Below are 22,802 nucleotides of genomic sequence, written 5' to 3'. Positions count from 1 at the left end.
AAAACCGTGACATCCCCGTCAGCTTTGGAGTAGGGGCCCAGACCTCTGCGACGCGGACCTCCGGGAGCCAGGCCTGGGTGCGCGCCGGCGCGACGGGAAGCGGCGCAGCCGGGCAGCCGAACGTGGCGCAACTTCCGACTTCCGGCCGGGCCGCCATCTCGCCGTGAGACAGCAGGAGCAGTGTGGGCGATGTCGTCCTGTGCAGCCGCGTCTTGGGGCCCCAGCCGAAACCCGGTGATGGAGCCGCACGGCGCCGGCCCCGTGCAGCTGCGCTTCTCGCCTTACGCTTTCAACGGAGGGTGAGGCCCCGGCAGCCGCTCCCCGTTCTGTCCCTGCCCACGCCCGCGGGGGTCGCGGCGGCCTCTGTCTCCGCGGGCGGCTCGGCCCGCCGCGGTCTTCGGCGGCGCCTTCCCGGCCGGTCGCTGGCGTCGCAGCGCGGACGGCCAGGCTCGCGGGGAGGCCGCGGGTGGGCGCGGAAGCCCGGCCTCCGCTCCAGCCGCGGCGAGGGCAGGGTCCTGTGGGCAGTGAGAGCGGGGGTGGCGCGGTGCACGTTGTTAGAGGAGAAGTTGCGTGGGGAGCGAGAAGGGCGAATGAGACGGTCGTTTTTGCTGTTTTGGATGGAAGGCAGGGTTAGTTGGCCCGACTTAAGTTCGGGGGCGAAATACCCGGAAGGGGCCTTTTAGAGTGTTGTCCTTGCGTGTTACGGTCAGGTTCTTTTTAAGAAAACGCCAGTTGTGTCTTAAGTGATACTTTTCCTTGACGTCCGCCGAAAGGATTGGGGTGGTGATGGAGCAGGGGAAGCCGGCGCTCCTGCCGCCTGTTGCCTCGCAGGCCCGACAGGCAGAGACAGGGACTGCATCGCCGTGGGCACTGTCTTCGGACGGCGGCGGTCGGAGAGGATGCGGGGTTTGCGCCCTAACAGGCCGTCTGACATTCCATCACGAAGCCACCCTTTCTGTAAGAAGGAACGTGTGGGTGCGGGGATTGGAGCTCGGGGAAAGAGTTCGTCAGATAAGAACCAGTGGCATTCTCTCATCTGTGCCCTGGGCCATAGTCTTGAGCTGTGTCCTGGGCGGGGGCCTCCCCCCGGAGCACAGTGGCTCAGGCACCGTCTCAGTGACATGGAGTCCTCCCGGGGCACAAAGGGGGAGCTGCTTACGGTCTCCTGGAGCCAGCGTGGGTCACACCTTCCATTCCAGGAACAGTAGCTTTGACATGCATTGATTACTGAGCTTATTAGCTATTACTTAAGTTAAATTTTTCCAGCATTCGAGTCCCCCATTAGTAGGAAGGGGACTTATTTATTGGGTTGGCCAAAAAGTCCGTTTAGTTTTTTACATACTTTTCATTTTCACTAATAACTTCATTGATTTGGGTATTTTGAGTGTATCGGCTCCCTCCTGCTATTGGCTTCCAGTGGACAGAGGCCAGGGTGCTGCTGAACACCTTCCAATGCATAAGATGGCCCCACAGATAGTGCCAATAAACTTCGCCAACCACTTTTGACACCTTCCATCAGTCACAGCACCTTCTCCATATACTGCACAGATCTTTTTTTGTGTTTCAGTTAAGTTTTTACTTTTCTTGGATAATAAAGCAAAATACATCAAAAATGTTGCATGTTTCCTTCCATCTTCAATTTTTAAGTGGATGCACAAAAATTCATCAATTTTGGATTTTTTTTAATGCACATCAATACAGCATCTGTCACAATACAGTCTAACAAAATTGGTTCAGATGGAGTTAGACAACTAAGCAGGACTAGAGCCATCGTCAGAAAAAACTTGACGGACTTTTGCCAACCCCCATAGGAGTCTGGGCAGCTGCACACTGGGGCAGTGGTGACACTTACCGGCCAGACTGTGCTGGCAGCGTCCACACCCGGCGGGAGCACCCGGTGGTGAACAGACCGGGTCGTTCTTTCAGCGTGAGGGCCCGAAACCCTGATGCGCGTGTTGGGGGTGTTGGGAGGAGAGTGGAAGACGCAGCCTCAGCCTCAGCCTCAGCCTCTGCCTCTGCCTCTGCCTCTGTCTCTGCCGCTGAAGGGCAGACTGTTTGAATGCAGATGCCCTGCTCTTCCTCAGCTCCTCGGGGAGGGGGGGACGTCTACCTCTTGTACCTTTTTTTCTCTTGGTAACAATGGAGAGCCTGGGGCTCCAGTCCCAGCCCGGGGTGGAGTGGGGCCAAGACTCAAATCCTTAGCTCTCTGCCCCTGAGTGACACTTTCCCTTTTCCTTTCAGCACTTTCTGTGACAATTAATGACTAGTAAGCAGAGTCATTAGACCCATTTCGTAAGGTCGAGGTGAAGTCTTTGTACTGCTGCTCACAGTGTGGGGTCCTCAGATTCATTCCTCACTTTTTAACCCCTTGTACTCCGATTTAAGCTGTTACTGCCCTAAAAGTTAGTTGCTTAGGACTTCTGATTATTAAATTTTAAGTTCCTTTCCTCAGTTTTCTTTTGCCACAGTATTTGTTGCTGCTGACTCTTGGGCAACCTTTCCTTCGACTTCTGTGTCTGTTAACACTGCAGCTCCTGAAACGTGATGGAGCCCTAGTCCTCAGCCCCGTGCTGGCCATGCGCCCCGTTCCTGGACGGGAATCCCCAGTCCCCAGCTCCAGTTCCCCCTCTTAGGAGACCCTCAGCTCCAGCCTCTTCAGTGGAACGTTTCTGCTGGGAGGCCCTGGTCCTGCTCCCCCCACACCGCAGGGCATTAAAACAACCTGCGGGCTCACGGTCCCTCGTGCACTCCCTGTGGTCAGGCATCAGGCCGCTCACCCAGGTTGGAAGTCTGGGGCCTCATGAGTGGCTCCTCCAGGTTCCAGCACATTTTGGTAGTTATGGAAACTTGTACACTTTGCGTGTTCGTTGGTTTGATTTACCCACTTTCCCTCTTCTCCCCACTGCCCTCCTGTCGCTTCAGTTTTACTGGAAGTGTTTCTGTCCCGATTCCCAGGTTGTGTAGGTGTCACAGTAACCTCCTTAAAACTCCACTTTGCAAAGGGAGCCTTTTTCATTCTTGCTCCTGTGGCCTTGATGGTTTCTCACTGAAATGCTCAGGTCCTTAGTTTCGCACTTGGGTTTGTGTACAGCCAGGTCCCTGCCTATCACACACACTCTGCGTCCCTGCACCTGCTCGCACACACAGGGACACCTCAGCGAGCCGCTGGAGGGTGTACGTGAACTGTTACCCATCTCCTTCTGTTGGCTGTCCGCATTACCTGGGATGCTGCTTGTCCGAGCCTCGGCTGTGTGCACGCCCCACCTCCCTGGAGACAGTGGCTGGGGTTTCCCGAGCACTTCTATTCTCAGGCACCGCCCTGGGCGCTCCATGTGAGTTATGTCAGCCAGCTCTCGAGGTCACTGTGTAACACAGATACTTGGACTGGGATAATTTGTCCAAGCTCATAAAGCTCTGGAAGGGGCAAGGCCAGCGCTCAGAAAAGTGCAGAGCCCAGGTGCTCAGGGACAGCACGGTGCTGCCTCCCACACCTGTGACCGGAGCTTCTCTGGGGGACCAGCTGCGTTCCAGGCACCAGCCCCAGGACTTCGAGATGATTAACTCATTCGCTCTAAAGGTCCTACTCTCAAGGGCAGCTGCTGCATGGTCTCTGGTGTACGCATGAGGACACCGAGGCCCTGAGAAGTCAAGCATCTCAGATCTGCAAACGGGAGAGTCGAACTGAGACTGTGCAGTCTGCTCTTGGAGTTCATACTCGAGGCCTCTTCAGTAAACCACCATCATAAGTCATACGGGCACAAAGCAAAAACTGTGTTCTTTGTTCACTCATTTTTCAGCAGGTTGTTTGGGTGTCTGCTGAGTGCGACACGTGCAGCACCCTAACCTCTTCTCTGAGCCGGGGCGGCAGGCGTCGGGCCTCTGTCTCCTGGCCTGTGGGCAGGGCCTGGCCTCTGGCTGTCACGTGCGATCAGTGCCTCGCACAAAGCAGGTGTTTAATTCCTTTTTAAGGTTTTGTTTTTGCTTATTTTTTGAGAGAGGAGAAAGGGAGAGAAACAGTGATCAGTTGTCCCTCGCGCACCCCCCACTGGGCACCTGGCCCGCATCCCAGGCGTTTGCTGACTGGAAATCGAACCTGTGACTTTTTGGTTCACAGGCCAGCTCTCAATCCACTGAGCCACACCAGCCAGGCTGGTGTTTGATTTTTTGATAATGATGATAACTCGGTGGCTTTTCTGTTGTCTCCTGCTAGGGACCCTTTCTGTGATGTGGGGCGTTGTTTTCAGGGGGCTCCCGGCGTTTTCCCAGGCGGCATGTGGCCAGGGCTCCTTTCCCTGATCTTCCCTCTTCTCTCTGACCCCCGCTCTTGCTCCGTCCGCTGGCTCGGTCCCAGTGCAGGCACACCTCGCGTCGCTGCGCCTTGTGCTTGCAGACACCGAACCCTGCATGGAGCAAGGCAGTGGGGGCTGTTTTCCCCACAGGCTCAAGGGATGGTTAGCGTTTTTTAGCAATAACATTTTTTAGTTAACATGTATCTTTTTAAATAGATAGTGTATTGCACACCGAGGACAGTAGAGTGTAAAACATGACTTCTCTGCCCCTGGCTCGGGGATATCTGCCTGACCGCTGTGGTTGGGAGTGGACCCGAACTCTTCCACTGGTGCAGGTTTGTTCACCCTCCGGAAGAATTCATTGATTTTCTTTGTTTTTTTCCTCAGTACAATATTGGCAATTGCTGGAGAAGATTTTTCAATTGTTGCCTCTGATACTCGATTGAGTGAAGGCTTTTCCATCCACAGCCGGGACAGCCCTAAATGTTACAAATTGTAAGTAAATGTTTCTAATGACACATCTCTCCAGTGCCTTGTGATTCTTCAGTGCTATGAGATTTAACTTCTAAACAATGTATTTTCGTGAGTTTCTAGTTTGTCCAATTTGTAGCTTACTTTGCATTTTTGTTAGGAAACAATTTTCTAAGTTAACATTTCCTAATAATTGATGATGTTGTCTTTATGATATTTGCCATATTTGGGTACCAACAGGTACCCAAACTTTTAGGTCACCAACTTTTGATAACCTAAATATTTTTATCTCAACATTTTACCCTGAAAAATTTCAAATATACAACAAAAATAAAATTTGGTAATGAGCAACCCGTATACTACCACCAGGATCTTATTAGCACTTTACATGGTTACTTTGGCACATTTTTCTGTCCTTCTGTCCAGTGCTAACCCACTGTAATCGGCCCGGTTTCTTTGTGACCTGAAACGTTTGGCCACGTCCTCAGTGGTCGTCCCCGTGGCTCACGGTTTTAACGGGCTGGCTACATCTGTTTCCAAAACACAAAAGTAAAGTCCCGTGTGCGGAAAGAAAATACCTGTTCGCACGAGTCACCTCAGTGCGTTCCGCAGAGTGGCAGTGGTTTCACTGAACATTTCTGGGAACAGTTACAGTGGTGATGAATCCATCCCCAGGCTGGCCTGCAGAGCCCGTGAGCCCCACACTGGCCCCAGGGAAGGCTGCTGAGGCCTCGCCTGGTGGGGCTGCGGGGAGTCGGCAGGGAAGGAGCTCTGTCTGCCCCCCCCCCCCGCCCCAGAGCCCTGACGTGACAGTGACGTGCGCCTGGACTCTCACTGGGCTCTGCCAGGGCCCTTCTCCGAAGGGACACCAGCGGGTCCTCTCCCCCCACCCCTGGGAGGGCCGCTCTCCGCAGGTGGCGGCGGCAGGCGGTGTGACGGCGTGGAGGCCGCAGAACCCTGTCCTGTTGAGACCTGCCTTTCTCAGTGACATGGAGGCTCTTTGCACATGCTCACGGTGCCTTGTGTTCCACTGAACGTGACCTTCACCCCCTTTCACCTTCGCGGTTTCGGGGGGGCAGCGTCATGACTCCAGTCCGTGTGTGTTGGTCACAGTGCGCGACCTCGGCTGATCTGGTGGGACCCTGACCGTGCGCCTGGATGCCCCCGGAGGTTTCCTGAGAGAACTCTCGGGGTCTCTCCTAGCGTCCTTCACACGTGTGAGCCAGGGCGGCCCCCTCGGGCCTTTGCGGTGCTCACATCTTTCCCAGCTGGGGGTGCCAGTTGCAGGCTGAGGCAGGCAGAGTCAGACATCGGCCGTGGGGACTACAAATGTGGTTTCTTAGTTTTAATTTTAAACTTTTTTCTCTAGAGCAGTTTTATTTTTTATGTAGTTAATTTAAGTACATGAACCTTTTCTGTGTGGACATTGGGTTGTAGCATATTTAAATCAGCTGCCCTCGACCATGGATTATTGCTTTCTAAAGATCACCCTGGTTTTCCGTGCTCCACTCCTAGTCTCACCGTTTCTCTAAGCCCTCGGTTCTTCTGTGATTTATCGGGTGTTGGCAGCGAGGCATCAGATTACAGACTCCTCCCTTCAGTGAGTGCCGGCCATAGGAGTTTCACATTTAAAGTTGCCCAGCAGGTGTTCAGTTTTACCGTCTGACCGTCTCAGTTTCCTGCAATGTGCTCTTTCAGAACAGATAAAACAGTCATTGGATGCAGTGGTTTCCATGGAGACTGTCTTACCCTGACGAAGATTATCGAAGCAAGACTAAAGGTAGGTGCCTTTTATGTGTCTGTTGCAAGTTGGTGACTCATTTGACCCTTAAGCACACTCTGAGAAGCGCCAGGTGAGTCCAGGATGCAAACTGGCGAACCCGCGCGGTCTGAGTCCCCACTAGAAAGGGTTCTGCGAGAAAGGGGTTCTTCCGAAGACTCTCTTTCCTGGGAAATAAAACCCACCGATTTCTCTCAAGAAGACGAACTTCCGACAGGAGCCGGGTAGGGACCTTGTCGGCGGGGTGCACCCTCGGGACTCGGGCCAGCCGGGCACGGCCACCTCCCCATCACAGGCTTCGGCCGGCAGGGGGCAGGCGGGCTGGGGGAGAGGGGCAGTGTCGGGAAGCAGGGACTGAGCAGGAGGTCTGACGCCGGCACTGCCTGAGGCCCACGGAGCTGGGGCTGCTCTCTGTGAACTCGGGCAGGTCTGGCTGGGTTTGTGGCCTCTGATCAGTAGGCGAGTTTGCTTCTGGTGATTCCCAGAGTTGGCCTGGACCGTGTGGACTGTGTGAGGTGTTAGCAGTAACCAGAGGGACACCCCGGCCCAGGAGGGGTAGGGTCCCAGCCACCGTCGCTGGCGTGCAGCGCGGCCTTGCGGGGCTCACCGGGGCCGGTGGGGAAGCCGGCAGTCCCGGCACCGCGGCCCTCGGGCCTCCTGTGCCACCTCGTGGGCTGTGTGTCCCGGTCTCTGAGTGGTGGCTGAGTCTGTCCAGGACCTGGGGAAGGGCGGCAGCGACCGCGGTGGGCAGCCTGCTGCTGCAGAGCAGGAGCGCCTGGGGTGTCCACGCCGGTCCTAGTCGCTGGGCTGGGGCAGTGGGGGGCCTGGGGCCTTGCTTTAGGAATGTGTAGAAACAATGTCATTCCCTGTTCGTCAGCTGTTAATACTTAAAAATTTTCCTGACGTGGAAAGCGTCAGTGACTGACATGTGTTGACCCGTGTGTGTGGTTTCTGGTACATGTTTTACAAGTGGAACTCAGAGGACAGAAATGGACACGACAGGGAAAGTGTTCCGTTAAATCGAACCATAAGCACTCAGTTTGGCTCAGCGCCCCGTCCTTCCGGAAGGAACTGGGTCCCCTTTCCTGTCTGCCGCTCCTGGGGGCCCCTGGTCTGTTCAGCGAGTCGGGGTCCTGAGGGAGGCGTCAGCGCAGGGCTGGAAATCGCTGGTGAAGGCCCTGGTTCGGAGACTTGTGTCCTCTGCTGCAGGGGCGCCCGGGAGCAAGGCCACCGCCCTGACCTGGAGCCCTTCGCAGCGTGGGGCCGGGGCCCCGCTCCGCGCTCGCCTGCTCTGCGGAGAGAGGCCCTGTCCCAGTAGGGCCGGCTCGGGCCGGCAGACTCCGTGAGGGCCTGGCAGGAAGTGTGTTTTGCTTTGCAGGCGGCTGGGTCTTGGTGGCGATCACTCGGCTCTGCCGTTGCTGAGGCTGGCGGGGACGGGTGCTGAGTGAGGGGGCAGCCCGGCCGCACTTGGCATAGAGATGCAGCTGGTGGGCCGGCGGCCGGCTCAGCGCCTCCGCCCCGTGAGCCTGCGTTGGTGCCTGGCCCAGGCCCGTGTCCTGAGGGCAGGGTGGCGTGGAACCGGTCTGTGAGCCAGACGCAGGGGGGGCAGGTGTAGCATCCCCCCCCCCCACACACACACGTCACAGGCCCCAGAGTGACGGGGCTGAAAGTGCTGCTGTGTCTCAGTGAAGTCGCGGGCGTGGTCACGGAGGAGACAGGCCGCCCTGTCCCCGACGCGTGCGTGTCCTCCTCCCGGGCTGCCCGCTGCTCCGGCCTGCAGCGCTGGGCCCCTCACACGTGTCTCTGTTGGAAACCGCAGATGTACAAGCATTCCAACAACAAGGCCATGACCACGGGGGCCATCGCCGCGATGCTGTCCACGATCCTCTACTCGCGGCGCTTCTTCCCCTACTACGTCTACAACATCATCGGGGGTCTGGACGAGGAAGGTGGGTGCTCCGCGGGGAGGGGGCGTGTCCGCGAGGAGGTCTGAGCCCCGGAGACCGGCCCGCCCAGCTTGCCCTCCCTGACCAGGAGAGGGGCGAGGGTGCTGGCGCTGCGGGGGGCGGGGGGGGCGGGGGGCACAGCCCTCACGGTGGCGGCCAGGCACTGGGAGCTCCGACGCCGGCAGTAACCGTTCTGACTGCACAAAACACACCTGGCCTGGGGAAGCTCAGCCTGACCGCCACGGCCCATCAACATACCTCCCTGGCGTCCAGAAGTCCCAAACAGCGATACCTCGGAAGGGTTGCGTATGTCTCCACCAGCGTTTTCGGGGCGTTCTTGAAACTCCCCGACTCTCTGGCCGAGCCCGAGCAGGGACACCCCCTCCTGCTGCTGCTCCGTGCGCTGACCGGTGCTCCTCCCGGGTCTGGCTTGCTTTGGCTCAGTTGCTTCCGAGACCAGAGGCGGCCCCCCGGGATAGGCCCGCCCGCCCGCCCTTGTGGTGGGCAGCGGAGAGGAGGGGAGTCTCTGCAGCGTCTGGGTGAGGACGCCGGGACAGGAGTCTGACCTCATGGGGACAGCTCTGGGCGGGAGGAGGCCAGGCTCCCCCAGTGCCCCCACCCCAGGCCAGCGTCCCCTCTGCTGTCCCCTCGCGGCCGCTCCCTGCACACTCGGGCTCCGGGAGCTCAGGTCTCACGCCTGCCGCGGCTCACGTGTGTGCCGTGTCTCTGGGGGCGGTCAGCCTCCAGGGAGACCCGAGAGGGAGTGTCAGGGGAGGAGTCAGCCGGTTGAGGTCAGTCACCCCCGACCTGGGTCACTACATTCAGCCACCAAGGGGCTGGTCTAACCCAGCACAACATGTCTGGTGCCTTTTTGACTTAAACTAGGTCTGACTTGAGTGTCAGATCAGTACATTCAGGTTTCAGGCACATTGGCGACAGCTAGTGTTGCATCTCAGCGGGGCAGGTGAGGGCCCAGCGCACCCCGGGAGGCGGGGAGGCTGGGGCACCTGAGCCCAGCGACAGGGCTGCTCCCCGCGGGCCGGCCGAGCTCCAGCCCAGCCGAGGGCGCGTGCGGTGCCGCACCGCGGCTGGGTTTGTGTTCGCCTCGATGTGGGGTCAGGGTTGGGGTGCAGCCTCACGGGCACTGTCTCCCCCTTTCAGGGAAGGGGGCTGTGTACAGCTTCGACCCGGTGGGGTCCTACCAGAGGGACTCCTTCAAGGCCGGAGGGTCGGCGAGCGCCATGCTGCAGCCCCTGCTCGACAACCAGGTGAGGACCCCGCCCCGGGGTGCGGGTGTCCCACGCACTCTCTCAGGTCCCTCCGTCTGCTGCATGGGGGGCACCAGGCAGGCGTCTCGTGCATCCACGTGGGCACCGTCTGCCGAGGGGCCCGCTCAGACCCCCCGGGCTCCGTCAGCCTCGCTGCGCCTGTGCCGCCAGGGCTGCGGGTCTCGGGCTGACCGCGGGTCTCCGCCGTCTCGCCCCCTTCGCCCGAGGTCTGTGACCTTTCTCCCGACACCAGGTCTGTGTTGCCCCCCTCTGTGGTCCAGCACCCCCAGCACTTCGTGACTCGCCCCTGCCCGTCTCTGCGGGCCCCGTCCGACCTGCGCGGCGTCTGGCGGGGTGTTGCATTCCTGTCCTCAAGTCCGCCCTGGTCACCCTTCTGGCCTCTCGGAAGTGGGGCGCAGCAGGCCCTGCGGGGGGCGTGGCACGCCCGTCCCCGCTCCTGTCGGCCCTCGCGCCACGTGCTGGGAGCGCGGTGCCTGTCCCGTCTCCACACCCTGACCTGCCCCAGTCTCGCCCCTCACGGGTCTCCTTCAGCCTGACCTCAGTGCCCTTCCTCCTGGTGGGTTTGGTCACAGCCACCGGGTTCCCCTGGCCTCTCCTCCTCCTCAGCCTCGGCCTCGCACACCCTGCAGCGATGCCCACCCGCCCACGTCCGCCTCCCCGTGACGGCGTGTGCTTCCCGGGAGCCAGGGCTCTGTCTCCACCGCCCCTTGCTGGGCGACACCGGGCTCCTCCTGGCTCTCAGGCCCCAGGGGGCGCGGGGGCTCGGCCCGCCCGCCTGCTGTCACTCGACACCTCACCCGCGTCTCCTGTCCGTCCGTCCCCCGCCCCCCCCAGGTCGGCTTCAAGAACATGCAGAACGTGGAGCACGTCCCGCTGACCTTGGACAGAGCCATGCGGCTCGTGAAGGACGTCTTCATCTCCGCTGCCGAGAGGGACGTGTACACCGGGGACACGCTCAGGATCTGCATCGTGACCAAGGACGGCATCCGGGAGGAGACCGTGCCCCTGAGGAGGGACTGAGGCCTGCACTGCCGCGTGCCCTCGGGGACGGCCGCGTGCCGCCTGGCTGTGGCCCGTCTTCTCAGCAGGACGGAGCCGGGGAGTCGCGTCTCTCTTTCCTTTCGCTTTCCTCATGCTTCCCACACTTTTCCGTCTTTCAGACATTTCTGCGTTTTTAAGAATGAAAAGACCCAGCAGCCCGTGTCAATTTTCCCTGACGTTTATGAGCAAGAAACGGAAGTGGAGAAGCTGACTTTTCTGCCCGCGCAGATGGCCTGTCTCCGAAGAGGGTGTTCATGCCACCCGATGTAACCTTTAGTCCGTCTTGGTTGTATTAAGACATTAAGTGGACATAAATAAAATACCTTAAGATTTGTCTTGACTGGTGTGGCTCCGTGGGTTGTGTTGCCCTGCAAACCAAAAGGTCACTGGTTCGATTCCTGGTCAGGGCACATGTGTGGGTTGTGGGTCAGGTCCCTACTTGGGGTGTGTGAGAGGCAACTGATGGATCTTTCCCTCTCTCCCTCCCTTCCCCTCCCTAAAAATAAGTAAATACTGAAAAAAAATGTAGCAGCTGCTTTGGAGAGACATCTTCAAATCACTGAAATAGAAAAAAATTGTAAATGCAAACCAGCCCTTCAAATGGTCTTTTGCCAGAAATCTGGGATAATTTTCCCAAGCAGTTTAGAAATGCTAAAATTGAGACCTAAATATTTTGATAGAGCTAAGGTGGTTTTCTAGACGTATTACACACGTGTTAACTGTACTACATATGGTGTCGGACCAGTTTTCTTGGTGTCGAGCAAGTCAAATCATGTAACCTAGGGATTCGGGTTTGCTTTGAGGCCTAACAGATTTCACTGTTGATCTCATTAAGAACCAATTAAGATTGCCCTGGCTGGTGTGGCTCAGTGGATTGAGCACAGGCCTTTGAACCAAAGGGTCGCCGGTTCAATTCCCAACCAGGCACGTGCCTGGGTTGTGGGCCAGATCCCCAGAAGGGGGCGTGCAGGAAGCAACCGCACGCTGATGGTTCCCTTTCTCCTTCCCTTTCCCTCTAAAGAAAAAGAATTAAAATCGTTCAAGCCCCTAGTGGGTGTCTGTTTTGAAGTTTGTTCTGCAAACACCTGTTGGGTCTAGTCACAGACACTCCACTCGGTAGCGAGGCCTCCCCCACGTGGCTCCGTCAGGGTCACGGGGACTCCGCAGACCGTCCCGTGGTCAGCGTGCCCGTGCTCTCTGGGGCCGCGGGGCTGATGGCACAGACACGTCTGCGCTGAGGAATCGCCTGGATCGTGAGCCGTCGTCCGCACGCCGGAGACCAGGGGGCTGGAGGCGGAGGCTCCAGGTGGAGCGTGAAGGCCGTGAACCGGGACAGCTGCCGTGTGGGCCCTGTGTCCCAGGACCAGGGGCCCGCTGTCCCCGCCCAGGTGCCCCCTGCACTTGGGTTCCTCCTGGCCCCAGCGGGCTGGGTGAGGCCCTCCCCAGTCGGCTGCCGACCGACCGAATGCTCACCTGCAAACCCTCACAGACACCCAGGATGACACTGAGGAGGGCTGCCCCTTGTGGTCCCGTCCAGCTGACACACAATTAACAGTTGCAGCTGTGTAAAGGAGGAGTATTTTCTTTTTCAAAGGCTTTCTTGTTGAATTGGGGATTCAGTTTTCCACTCTGAAGTGATACAAGTTTGTGTGTATCTGGAATTTTCTATGAGGTCCTCCCCCTCAAGATTCCCAGGGAAGTTCTCCAGACTGGGGTGATGTCTTTCCCCAGGTCCAGCTGTCCATTCTCGCACCTGGTTTTGCCCCAGGCCTCGAACCCTGTCTCACTTGAAGGCCTGCGTCTGGGGGAGGCTGGCCGGCGGTCCTGCTGCTGCCGACTCTGGCTCCGGTCACTCAGGCAGCTTCTCTAGGTGACCCGGCCCCAACTCCTCACCTGGAGAAGGCAGCTCCACAGCCCTGGGACAGATGCCAGGGACACACCGCCAGCCAGCCCTGGATGCGGGTGGGGCAGCCGCAGCCCCGTCCGGAGCCCGCTCCTGCCTCCTGCACAGGACGGTGGCATCGAGACAGCCCGAGACCTGAGAGACGGCCGCAGGGCACAGCAGGCTCTCCTGAGGCACTGGCTGCATCCTGACTCGCACTTGGGACCAGGGGTGCTGCTGGGCCTCTGCCCTCAGCGGAGGCAGTCAGCTCCCTGGGCCTGCCGTTCGGGCCGCCCAGGGCTGCGCTGGCCCCCCCCTCCACCCGGCCTGTGACCTGCAGCTGCCGGTCTGATTTGCAAGCAGAGAAATTGTCCCATGAGACAGACTTTGCAAGCCTCGTGTCCTGGGGGGCTGTTCCGTCTGCCGACAGCCCCCAGTGTCAGGATTATGCAGAGCACTTGTCGCAGTCGAACTTCGGGGCCCGTCCCAGACATACCTGCCGCGTCGAGGGGCTGGGACATGGAAACCTGCAGTCCGACCCGTCAGATACTCCGAGACACGGTCGGACGCTCTCTCAGCTCCTCTGCAGAGTCTCAGTCAGGAACGGGCCTGGGGGACACGTAAGGGACTAACTGCAGGGCTTCACTGTGCACAGTTGGGAGGAGCAGGTTACACGGTCTCTGTGGGCCACACGGAGCCCGATGCTGGGCAGGGAGGGGCGTGGGCTTGGGAGCTGGGGCCGTGTGTGTGGCCGCGCCGGCCTCAGCACCCCCAGACCTCCAGCTCTGGAGAGGCTCACCTGCCTCTGGGGGGAGAGGGGCTGGAGGGCCTGCAGGGGAGACGCAGCCCTGCGGCGGCCCCTGCCTCCCCTGCCAGCGCAGGCCCCTCCAAGGCACGGGAAGGTGCCCCCAGGGCAGGTGGCTGCTGTGTCCTTGCGCCAGTCGGGCCACTGGGGCGGCCGGAAGGCCAGGGGCACAGGGGGCCGCAGCGCCACCCTCGGGGGGAGCTGCCTGGGCGTCTGCCACCGGGACGGGCCGGCAGGGATGCTCGGTCGGCACCTGGGGGCGGGTTCCTGGGACGGGGGCTCCCCACGGCCTGTGCAGGTGCACTGCGAATGTCGTGACCGGACACGCCCCACAAGGACAGAGGACCTGGCCGCCTGGCCACAGTCCCCGTCTCCGTCCCGAAGTGCTTCTCAGGCACCTACCCGTGGCCTTCACCCTGGTCTTCGTGGCTCCTGGGAGCTCCTCATCTTCGGAAAGTCTCCTTCTGCCAGGGAGAGGCCTGCATTCAGAACGGCACATGGTGAGTGGACAGGTGCCCGCGGCGCTGAGCTGGCTTGGGCAGGCGACCCCGCGCCCGACCTCGCCACAGCGCCCTGCGGCAGCCCCGCATTCTACACCGTCTCTTCCCCCGAGCCCCTGGGCGCCGCCGGAGAGCAGCTCCCTGTGCAGCCCTGTGCTGTTGGAGGGTCGGCTGGGTCCCCGGAGAGGGACAGACCCCTCCACCAGGCAGGTCTGCACGCCGCTGTCCCAGAGGCCACCAGGTGGCGGTGGCGGGCCGCCCAGTGTGGCCGCGGGGTGAAGACCGGGGTCTAAGGAAGCCCGTCGCAGGCCGAGGTCTCCGGGGCCTTGTCGCCCTTGCCCGTCTGCCCCAGTGCCCGGAGCCTGACCTGGGAGGAGGGACGGCTGGCTGACCGGGACCCCGGGTCTCAGCTCCAGCTGACGGCCCGGTGGAAAGGGCAGGAGGCAAACCCAGCAAAATCGGTCGCCAACCCAACTGCAGGTGGAAGGTGGACAGTTGGCAGGTAACGATTTTTGCCCAAGTCCCGGGCATGTGAGGGGAGGGCGGGGAGAGGAAGAGAGAAGGGAGGCAGGAGGGGCTGCTCATGGCTCCAAAAATCACAGCAGAACTTGCCTGGAAACAGGGAACCACGCGGGTTTGGCCGCTGGCAGAGCTGAGTTTGAGACTCGAATTCTGCGGGCCTCTCTCACTGTTCGGTTTTCTGCGCCCTGCAAGGCCTGTAGTTTGCTGTACTTGGGTAAATCCCTTTCAAATAAGCCTTGGTGTTCTGATCATCTAAGGACCCGGGTGGACGGTTTCGCGTGGGCGCCAGTAGGGGGAGCCACCACGGAGTCGTGAGGCCCTGTCCCGAGGGACAAAGCTCTGCGTCCCAGCAAGGAGGCCGCCCCGGCCCAACCGCGAGCACCCCAAGGAGCAGCAGCCACGGGCTGGCTCCCTGCACGAAGCTGGACGCCTTCGATCTGAGGGGACTCGGTCTGGACTGCTCCTGCCAGCCCCCGAGAGGGCCAGTGGCTTCCTTGCGGGTCAGAGGCCGTTCTGCCTTTCTCCTCTGCACAGATAGGAAATCAGGTGGGTCCGAGGCGGACCCACTCTAGCTGGACACGAACGGAAACGCTGCGGGGATGGTGGCCATGTTTTGGAGCCCAGGGCTGAAATGCTCTACAATATTCACTCTGGCCAAATACGTGAATTCCAGGCTCCCTGAAACATTAACATCTGTCCTAGACCGGAACCCCCTTTATTTTTAAGTATTTACTTTTAACGGTTCCAAAAGCTGTAGGTTGTCTTTCCTTTTGCAAACGTCTCGCCTCTCGCGGGCTGGCGTTCTTGTCCGCTCTCAGAGCTGGCTGCAGGGCCAGCGAGCGGGCCGGTGGCGGGCACAGAGCTGCTGCTTTTCTCCGTCTCAGAGGCTCAGCACCCTGGTCTCCAGGCCTCCGGGTGCTCGTCAGAGTCCCGGGGAGTCATCCTGGAGGTCGGCCCTGTTCTTCCCGGGCCCTGGGCTATGCCGGGACCTTCCCTCGCTCGGGGAATCCCTCCGCATGCTTCAGGCCCCGGCACCCCCCGCGGTGCGTTCACTGTGCGAGCTCTCGGACGGAGCCTCTCCAGAAGCTGTCTGCAGCCACGGGCAGCGAGGGCGCCCTGCGCAGCAGGTGTGGGGTGAGAGGAAGGCAGAGGGGCGACGACAGGGGGACCCGGGCAGGAGCCTGTGTGATTCCTGAGGGTCCCCGGTGGGCACCAAAGAACAGGAGCCAGCATCGCCGCCGCGTCCTGAGAGGAGGGTGTTTCCGAGAGAGCAGAAGTTGCTCAACGCCGTTCATTCGGAGGAGAAGTAACGACAGCCACTCAGGTGTCCATTGTGCTCAGTGAAGAGTCTGGTTTTCTAAAAATTTCTATCTATTTATTTGTTTTTAGACAGAGAGGAAAGGAGGGAGAAAGAGGGAGGGAGGCATCCATGAGTGGTTGCCTCTCATGCGCCCCCTGCTGGGGACCTGGCCTGCAACCCAGGCATGAGCCCTGACTGGGAATCGAACCGGTGACCCTTAGGTTCACAGGCTGGCGCTTAAACCACTGAGCACACCAGCCTGGTCTGTTCTTTCAATATGAGTTTTCCAGCCCCTGCTGGGTGCCACATTGGGACACAGCTGTGAATGGGGAGCATGCCCCGCTCTCCTGAGGAACACGGACCCGCCAGCAGCCGACACTGGGGGTCGCGGCGGGAACCCCGCGTGTGAGGGAGCAGAGCAGGCAGGCGTCTGCTCCAGGGAGAAGGTTGCGGAGAAGGTGGTGCACGAGCCAAGACCTGGCGACCAGGAAACAGCCGGGTCTGAGGGGCTGGGACCCTCCCCCACTCCCGGCCAGGCACCCTCCCTGCCGGCCCCGGGCTGCGCAGAGCAGAGCAGAGCAGAACACAGCCCTTCGTCTTCCAGGGGCTCGGGCTGCCTGCCGGGAGGGGGCCCGGGGCAGCACCGTCGCAGGGGAGCGGCGCGAGGCGGCACCACGCCGCAGGGTCTCTCTGGAAACAAGCCAGTGACAGGGGTTCTTGTGCCGTGCCCCCGGAGAGAGGCTGAAATGCTGATGCTGCTACGATCACTTGCTGAAGTTTTAAATTCTTGTTTTGCTGTGTTCGTGGCTCCCGCTGATGCGTGCCTTAGCGGGGGCCATCGCCGGCGGGGCCTGGGGCGGCCCGAGGGGGGGCGGCCTGTCCCGAGAGCGGCCGTTGCGGGCTCAGTCCCTGCGGTGCGCACAGCCGGGCGGCGGCTCAGCAGCGGGCGGCACACGGCCGGGGACTTCCGTGCGGCCGGGGACTTCCGTGCGGCCCGTGACGTCCCGTGGAGTGTGAACGTCAGGTCCGGACATGGAATGGAAGCAGCAGAAGCCAGCCCGGCCCGGGTGGGCTGGCAGATTGGGTGGCGCCGCTCACGGGACGCCACGTGCTTTCTCAGGTCTCGGGCTCTGCAGACTGTCTGGCGCACTCACCCGGCGGGCGGGGGCGGGGGCTGGCCTGCAGGCCAGCCCCCGTGTGCAACATTGTTTCTTAGGCTCGATTTTGGTTAACACCCTTATTTGTACACTGTTTCTATCCCTTATATATGCAACTGACATAGATCTTATTATTTATCCCCCTTCCTGGGGAAACAGTAACAAATTGCTACCAGTCTCCTCGTCACTGCTGCTGTCCTCTTTCTCATTTCTGCGCTGCGGCTATTTTGGGACCGTGCCTGGGTGACAGCTGTGGGCCGCATTTAACCTGCCAGCTGGGGTGTCGCACAGGTGCCCCGCCTGGCCCGCTCTGCGGGCGGCTCTGCCGGCACAAATGGCCGCAGGGTCAGTGTGGCTGCTCCCTCTCCTGGGAGGCTCAGGTGGCCCAGAGTCCCTTTTAGAAACTTTCCACAGGGCTGACACCTCACCCCTGAGGCTCGGATGCCGGACGGCCTGCAACCGAGAGGCTGCCAGAGTCAGGCTCGGGCTGCTGGCCGGCGCCCAGGGGCCTGGCCTCAGAGAGCCTGGGGCCTGAGCTCCCGCGGCAGCCGCGAGCCAGCAGTCTGCGGGGCCTCTGCGCGCTGACCTGAGTCTCTGCCCGTGCCTCGGCGGGCCGCCCCGGGACAGTGCCGTGGGGCGGGGCTCCCTGTCATCGTCCCCTTCAGCTGGCACACACGAGGAACCACATGGCGCCCAAGTCACGTCCGTTTCTGGGTGACACGAGACGTCTTGCCTTTTGGGGTGGAGCACGGCTCCACGACTCTCCAGACAAGGAAGGCGAGAGCTCATCATGCTTCTCTGTGACTCTGTTCCCAGCTGAGCTTCTGCCAGACAAGCGGCCACCACCATGCGGCCGGGGGCCTGGCCGGCCCCCTGGTCTCCGCCCTGCACACGACCGGGAGGGGGACCAGGAGGCAAAGTCGAGGAGGCTCTGGCACCAGAGGGACCGGGTGTGACCGAGGGGTGTGAAGGAGCCCGGGCCCTGAGCACGGGGCCGGGCGGGCGGAGCCCGGGACAGTGTTCTGGGAACTCGGGCGTTCCAGTGAAACGAGGCCGAAGGACCAAGGAGACCCCACTCCTCCTGGTCCTCTGGGGGCCTCTCCAGGCCCCTGCGGTCATCCCTGCCGCTGCCGGTGCGGCGGGCAGGGCTCACCTCTCTTCAGGGGGCCCCCCCGGCCCACCTCACCCTCACCTGCCTGGAAACCCTCCCTCATCCTGCACACCCCTTGGATTCTGGCCCAGACCTGCTCTGCCCCCACCCCCTGCCCCCCACACACACCCCGCCGCCGCCTCCCCCTCCGCCTCCCCCTCCCCCTGCTCACCCAGGGTCCTCTCTGCTTTCCCACAGGCCCCTGCAGAGAGGGATTCTCCACCTGCGTCAGCCTCCACCTGCGACCCCAGCGGGCGGGGACCTGGCTTGGCATCCCTGCGACCACTTTCACTCAACAAACGCTTGTTTAAGTATCACGTCGGTGGTTGCCTGAGTGAAACTTGGCCTGGCAGCTATCCCTGCCTTTGATTTTGGGGGAACTCACTGTTCCCAAATGCAGCTCTGCAGGGAACCTTTCCAGCACGGGGTGGGGCAGTGGGGGCAGGAGCAGTGTGGCGGAACCGGAGCGCTGAGCTGGCCTCTCGTGCGGCCCCGGCGGGCGCTCGGGCGGCAGACGAGGCGCGTGTTTCCCAGCTCAGCGGGCACAGCTGCTGCAGGGGCTGGGACCCGGGGCTCTGCAGCTGCCCGGGCTCCCCCCGCCACGGGCTTCCTCCCCCCACCCCGGCCCACTGCCCCAGCTGGCCGCTGGCCCTCGGACACTCCCTGAGGTCCCTCCGGGCCGCTGCGTTGCGAACAGCCTTGAGACTTGGGACTGACCCCTCTGCCCTCCTGCCGCCGTGGGTTTCGGGCAGAGACCATCCGAAGACACAGAACTCGGAGGAGGGCTGGGCGGGAAGGGCGTGGAGAGAAACGAGGGCACAGCTTTGTGAACGGCCAGCAGACAGGGCGGCGGCCTCGAGTTCCGGCGTGGAGCCCGGGCCCCCGAGCCAGGGCTCGCTTCTTCCGCTCTGCGCCCCGGTGTCTGCGTGACACCTGATGAGGTCACGGGCATGACATCGTGTCTCTGATGTAGCGCCCGGTTGAGTCTTGGAGCCCTGGCTGGCGTAGCTCAGTGGATTGAGCGCGGGCTGCGAACCACAGTGTCCCAGGTTCGATTCCCAGTCAGGGCACATGCCTGGGTTGCAGGCCATGACCCCCAGCAACCGCACATTGATCTTTCTCTCTCTCTCTCTCCTTCCCTCCTTTCCCTAAGAATAAATAAATAAAACCTTAAAAAACAAAAAAAAGAACTGTTTCGGATTGTCCAGACACGGTGGCCACGTGGAGAACTCGGGTCCCGTCATGGTTTCCCAACTGACGACGCTCGGTCCCCGCCGCCCGTCAGCAGCGAGTGAGAACAGCAGGTCTGGGCTGCCCGGCTTCTGCAGGGATGTCAAAGCCTGCAGAGCCAGCCGCACACACACGGAAAACAGACGAAAAATGCGTAAAATGTTGACAGCGCAGGGATTGTTTTTTTTTCCTTTTTGCTAATCTGTGCTGGTTTCTACACTTGGAAATTAACAGCAGCAGATGCAGGTCACTGTGCACAGAGGCCTGGGGCGGGAGGAAGGTTCCGGAAACGCCGGGGGGATTCCGGGTGCTCCTGGGCCTGCAGCAAGGCCCCCGAACTCCCGTGTTCTCACTCCTTGTCCTTCTGGGCTCTCCCCCTCGTCCTGCTTCTCGGGGCGCTCTCCGTGCACAGCCCGGCGCGCCGGCGGGTGCCTCCCCCCCGCCCCCGGGGCCCCTCCCGGGGCTCCGACCGCCTGCCCTCTGCGCCCCGCCAGCACGCGCCCGGGTCGCCCCGCTTGCAGAATGTGCCGGACCCTGCTCAGCCTCGCGCAGGCCCTGCGTCACCCCTGTTCTCACACGCAGAGAGGAGTCGGAAGAGGATCCTCGTTTTGGGGAGAAAAGACGAGGAGCAGAAACCGTGTTGGTGGCCGCTGCCGCCCTCTGGGGAGGCCGCACCCCAGTCCCGCTCCCGCTCCGGGCCGGCTCGTCGCCCCGCCTGCTCCGTGGGGGCCGGCTCGGGCCTTGGGGGCGGCCGGTGGGTGTTTCTCGGGTCGGGGGGCGCTCGCTTTGGGGAACCTGTGGGGAAACCCACCTCATTTCACGGGAGGAGCCCCTCCCTGTCCCCCGGCCTTCCTCCCGGACAGAGCGGGGACCCCCGTGCCCCCAGCACATCCCAGCCGGAGCTCATCTCTGCAGAGTGGACGGACGGGCGGTGGGGGACGCCAAGTCCAGCCATCGTCCACTTTTTTCCCTGCCCCCAGCCCCCACCACTTAGCTGTCACCCGAGATTCCAATGGAAACACTGTTTTGAGCTGGTGTTCAGTAGCCTGGCGTTGGGACTGGAGCCGTGAATCTCCAACCCTGGGTCCCGGTCCCTCGCCTGCCGTAGACCAGCTCCCCAAGCCCAGGGCTTCTCCGGCGCCGCTCACCACCCCCGGGGCCGGGGGCGGGGGTGCACGTGCTCATCATCACACCCTGTGCCGAGGAGCCCTGCTTCCGTGGAAACCGTGGAAACCGTGGAAACTGCACTCATCTCTCCAGGCCCTGACCGCGAGCAGCCCAAGGACAACTTACTGGGACCCTGTCCTCCTCCCCCTGCCCGCACTCCTCCTGGGCTCCCCCTTCAGCCCCGGCCGGCCCCACGCCTGCCGTCTCCTCCCGGCTGGCGCGGTCCCCTGTCCCGGGCCCTGCCCTCGGCCACCCCTCATCCACGCGCCGGACCTTTAGTTCTGCTTCTCCCGGGACGTCCTGGGAGCCGAGTCACACCGCACGCGCCTGGGAGGGCTCAGCCTGCTCTCTCAGCGGAGATAACGGCACCGCACGAGCCACGGGGGCAGAGGCAGCGGCGCACTGCTGCCCCCCCCGCGGGAGCAGCCGCAGCCTGGACGTCCACGTCCCTGCGGCCTCTCCAAGTTCCGGTCCTGCTGTGGCTGACTCTGTCCCATGGCCTTCGCGTCCTGCGCCCTCCTCTTCCTCTCGTCGGAGCTCCGCCAAGGTCAGGCTTTCCAGGACAAGGGAGCAACGGCTGGACTCGGGGGCTCCGGCCGAGACGGGGGCGTGGGCACACACCCTGCGCCCCCTCGCACAGCCGCAGGGAGGGCAGCCACCACTTCAGACACGAGAAACCGCCAGGGCGGCCGGAACACTGAGCCGTGTGGGAGTCTGACGACCCAGGAGTTAAACAGAAACGCTCACCGGACCGACGGGAGGGGCGGGGCCGGGCGGAGAGCGCTCGCGGCGAGGCATCCGACTGTGCACCGGGAGGTCCCACGTCCGCGCGCAGACAAACTGGGAGGAACGACCGGCTCGAGGCAGACCGGCACCCCAGGGCCCCAGGGCGGGGAAACAGAGCCTCAGGCCTCCGACTGGAAACACCTGTGGGGGTGGAGGCGGCGGCGGGAGATACTCCCAGCCTCATGGCAGAGTCTGTTGGAGACACCCACAGGGTCCCAGGACCCACACAAACCACCCACCTGGGAACCAGCACCAGAAGGGCCCAGTTGGCTGGTGGGCAGCGGGGAAGTGACCGAAAGCCAGCCGAGAGCCGAGCCAGTGGCAGCCCTGCTCCCTCTGAGACCCGCGCCCTCCACACAGCGTCACAAGGAAGTGACGGGGTTGCCCCGCCCTGGCGCGTACCCAAGGCTCCGCCCCTCACTACTTCACAGGTGAACTGGGGAAAAAAAGGCCCAAATGAAAGAACAGATCAAAGCTCCAATAAAAATCCAACTAAGTGATGAAGAGATAGCCAACCTATCAGATGCAGAGTTCGAAACACTGGTGATCAGGACACTCACAGAAATGGTTGAGTGTGGTCGCAAATTAGAGGAAAAAAAGGAAGGCTACGAAAAGTGAAATGAAGGAAAATGCACAGGGAACCAACAGTGACGGGAAGGAAACTGGGACTCAATTCAGTGGTTTGGAGCAGAAGGAAGAAATAAACATTCAGCCAGAACAGAATGAAGAAACAAGAATTCAGAACAATGAGGAGAGACTTAGGAACCTCCAGGACAACTTTAAACATTCCAACGTCTGAATCATAGGGGTGCCAGGAGGAGAAGAACAAGAGCAAGAAATTGAAAACTTATTTGGAAACATAATGAAGGAGAACTTCCCCAATCTGGTGAAGGAAATAGACTTCCAAGAAGTCCAGGAAGCTCCGAGAGTCCCAAAGAAGTTGGACCCAAGGAGGAACACACCAAGGCACATCATAATTACTTTAGCCAAGGTAAAAATGAAGGAGAGAACCCTAGAAGCAGCAAGAGATAAGGACACAGTTACCTACAAAGGAGTTCCCATCAGACTGTCAGCTGATTTCTCAAAACAGACCTTACAGGCAAGAAGGGGCTGGAGAGAAGTATTCCAAGTCATGAAAGACAAGGACCTATATCCCAGATTACTCTATCCAGCAAAGCTTTCATTTAGCATGGAAGGGCAGATAAAATGCCAGATAAGGTCAAGTTAAAGGAGTTCATCACCACCAAGCCCTTATTATATGAAAAATTAAAGGGACTTATCTAAGAAAAAGAACATAAAAAATATGAATAGTAAAATGACAACAAACTCACAGCTGTTAACAACCACACATAAACAAACAAACAAAAAAAACAGTCAACAACTAGAAGAGGAGCAGAACCACAGAAATGGAGGTCACATGGAGGGTTATCAGCGGGGAGAGGTGTGGGAGAATGGGGGGAAGGTACAGCGACTAAGCAGCATGGACG

At 60.7% G+C, this 22,802-nt stretch overlaps 1 protein-coding gene across 1 annotated transcript; it reads left to right on the top strand.

Annotated features, from left to right (window-relative positions):
* The first annotated feature begins 131 nt into the window (after positions 1-131).
* PSMB1 (proteasome 20S subunit beta 1) lies at positions 132-11,156 on the top strand. The gene is made up of 6 exons (XM_045842935.1): positions 132-299; positions 4,677-4,784; positions 6,459-6,540; positions 8,360-8,489; positions 9,648-9,754; positions 10,610-11,156. Exons 1-6 carry the CDS (start codon positions 190-192, stop codon positions 10,793-10,795), a joined length of 723 nt encoding a protein of 240 aa, XP_045698891.1. The 5' UTR covers positions 132-189; the 3' UTR covers positions 10,796-11,156.
* The last annotated feature ends 11,646 nt before the right edge of the window (positions 11,157-22,802 follow it).

Source organism: Phyllostomus hastatus, unplaced genomic scaffold (assembly GCF_019186645.2).
Source record: "Phyllostomus hastatus isolate PE091 unplaced genomic scaffold, TTU_PhHast_1.1 phas_contig_40, whole genome shotgun sequence".
Taxonomy (NCBI): Eukaryota; Metazoa; Chordata; class Mammalia; order Chiroptera; family Phyllostomidae; genus Phyllostomus; species Phyllostomus hastatus.
Note: the sequence above shows the minus strand (reverse complement) of the source record. Positions and strands in the feature narration are given on the sequence as shown.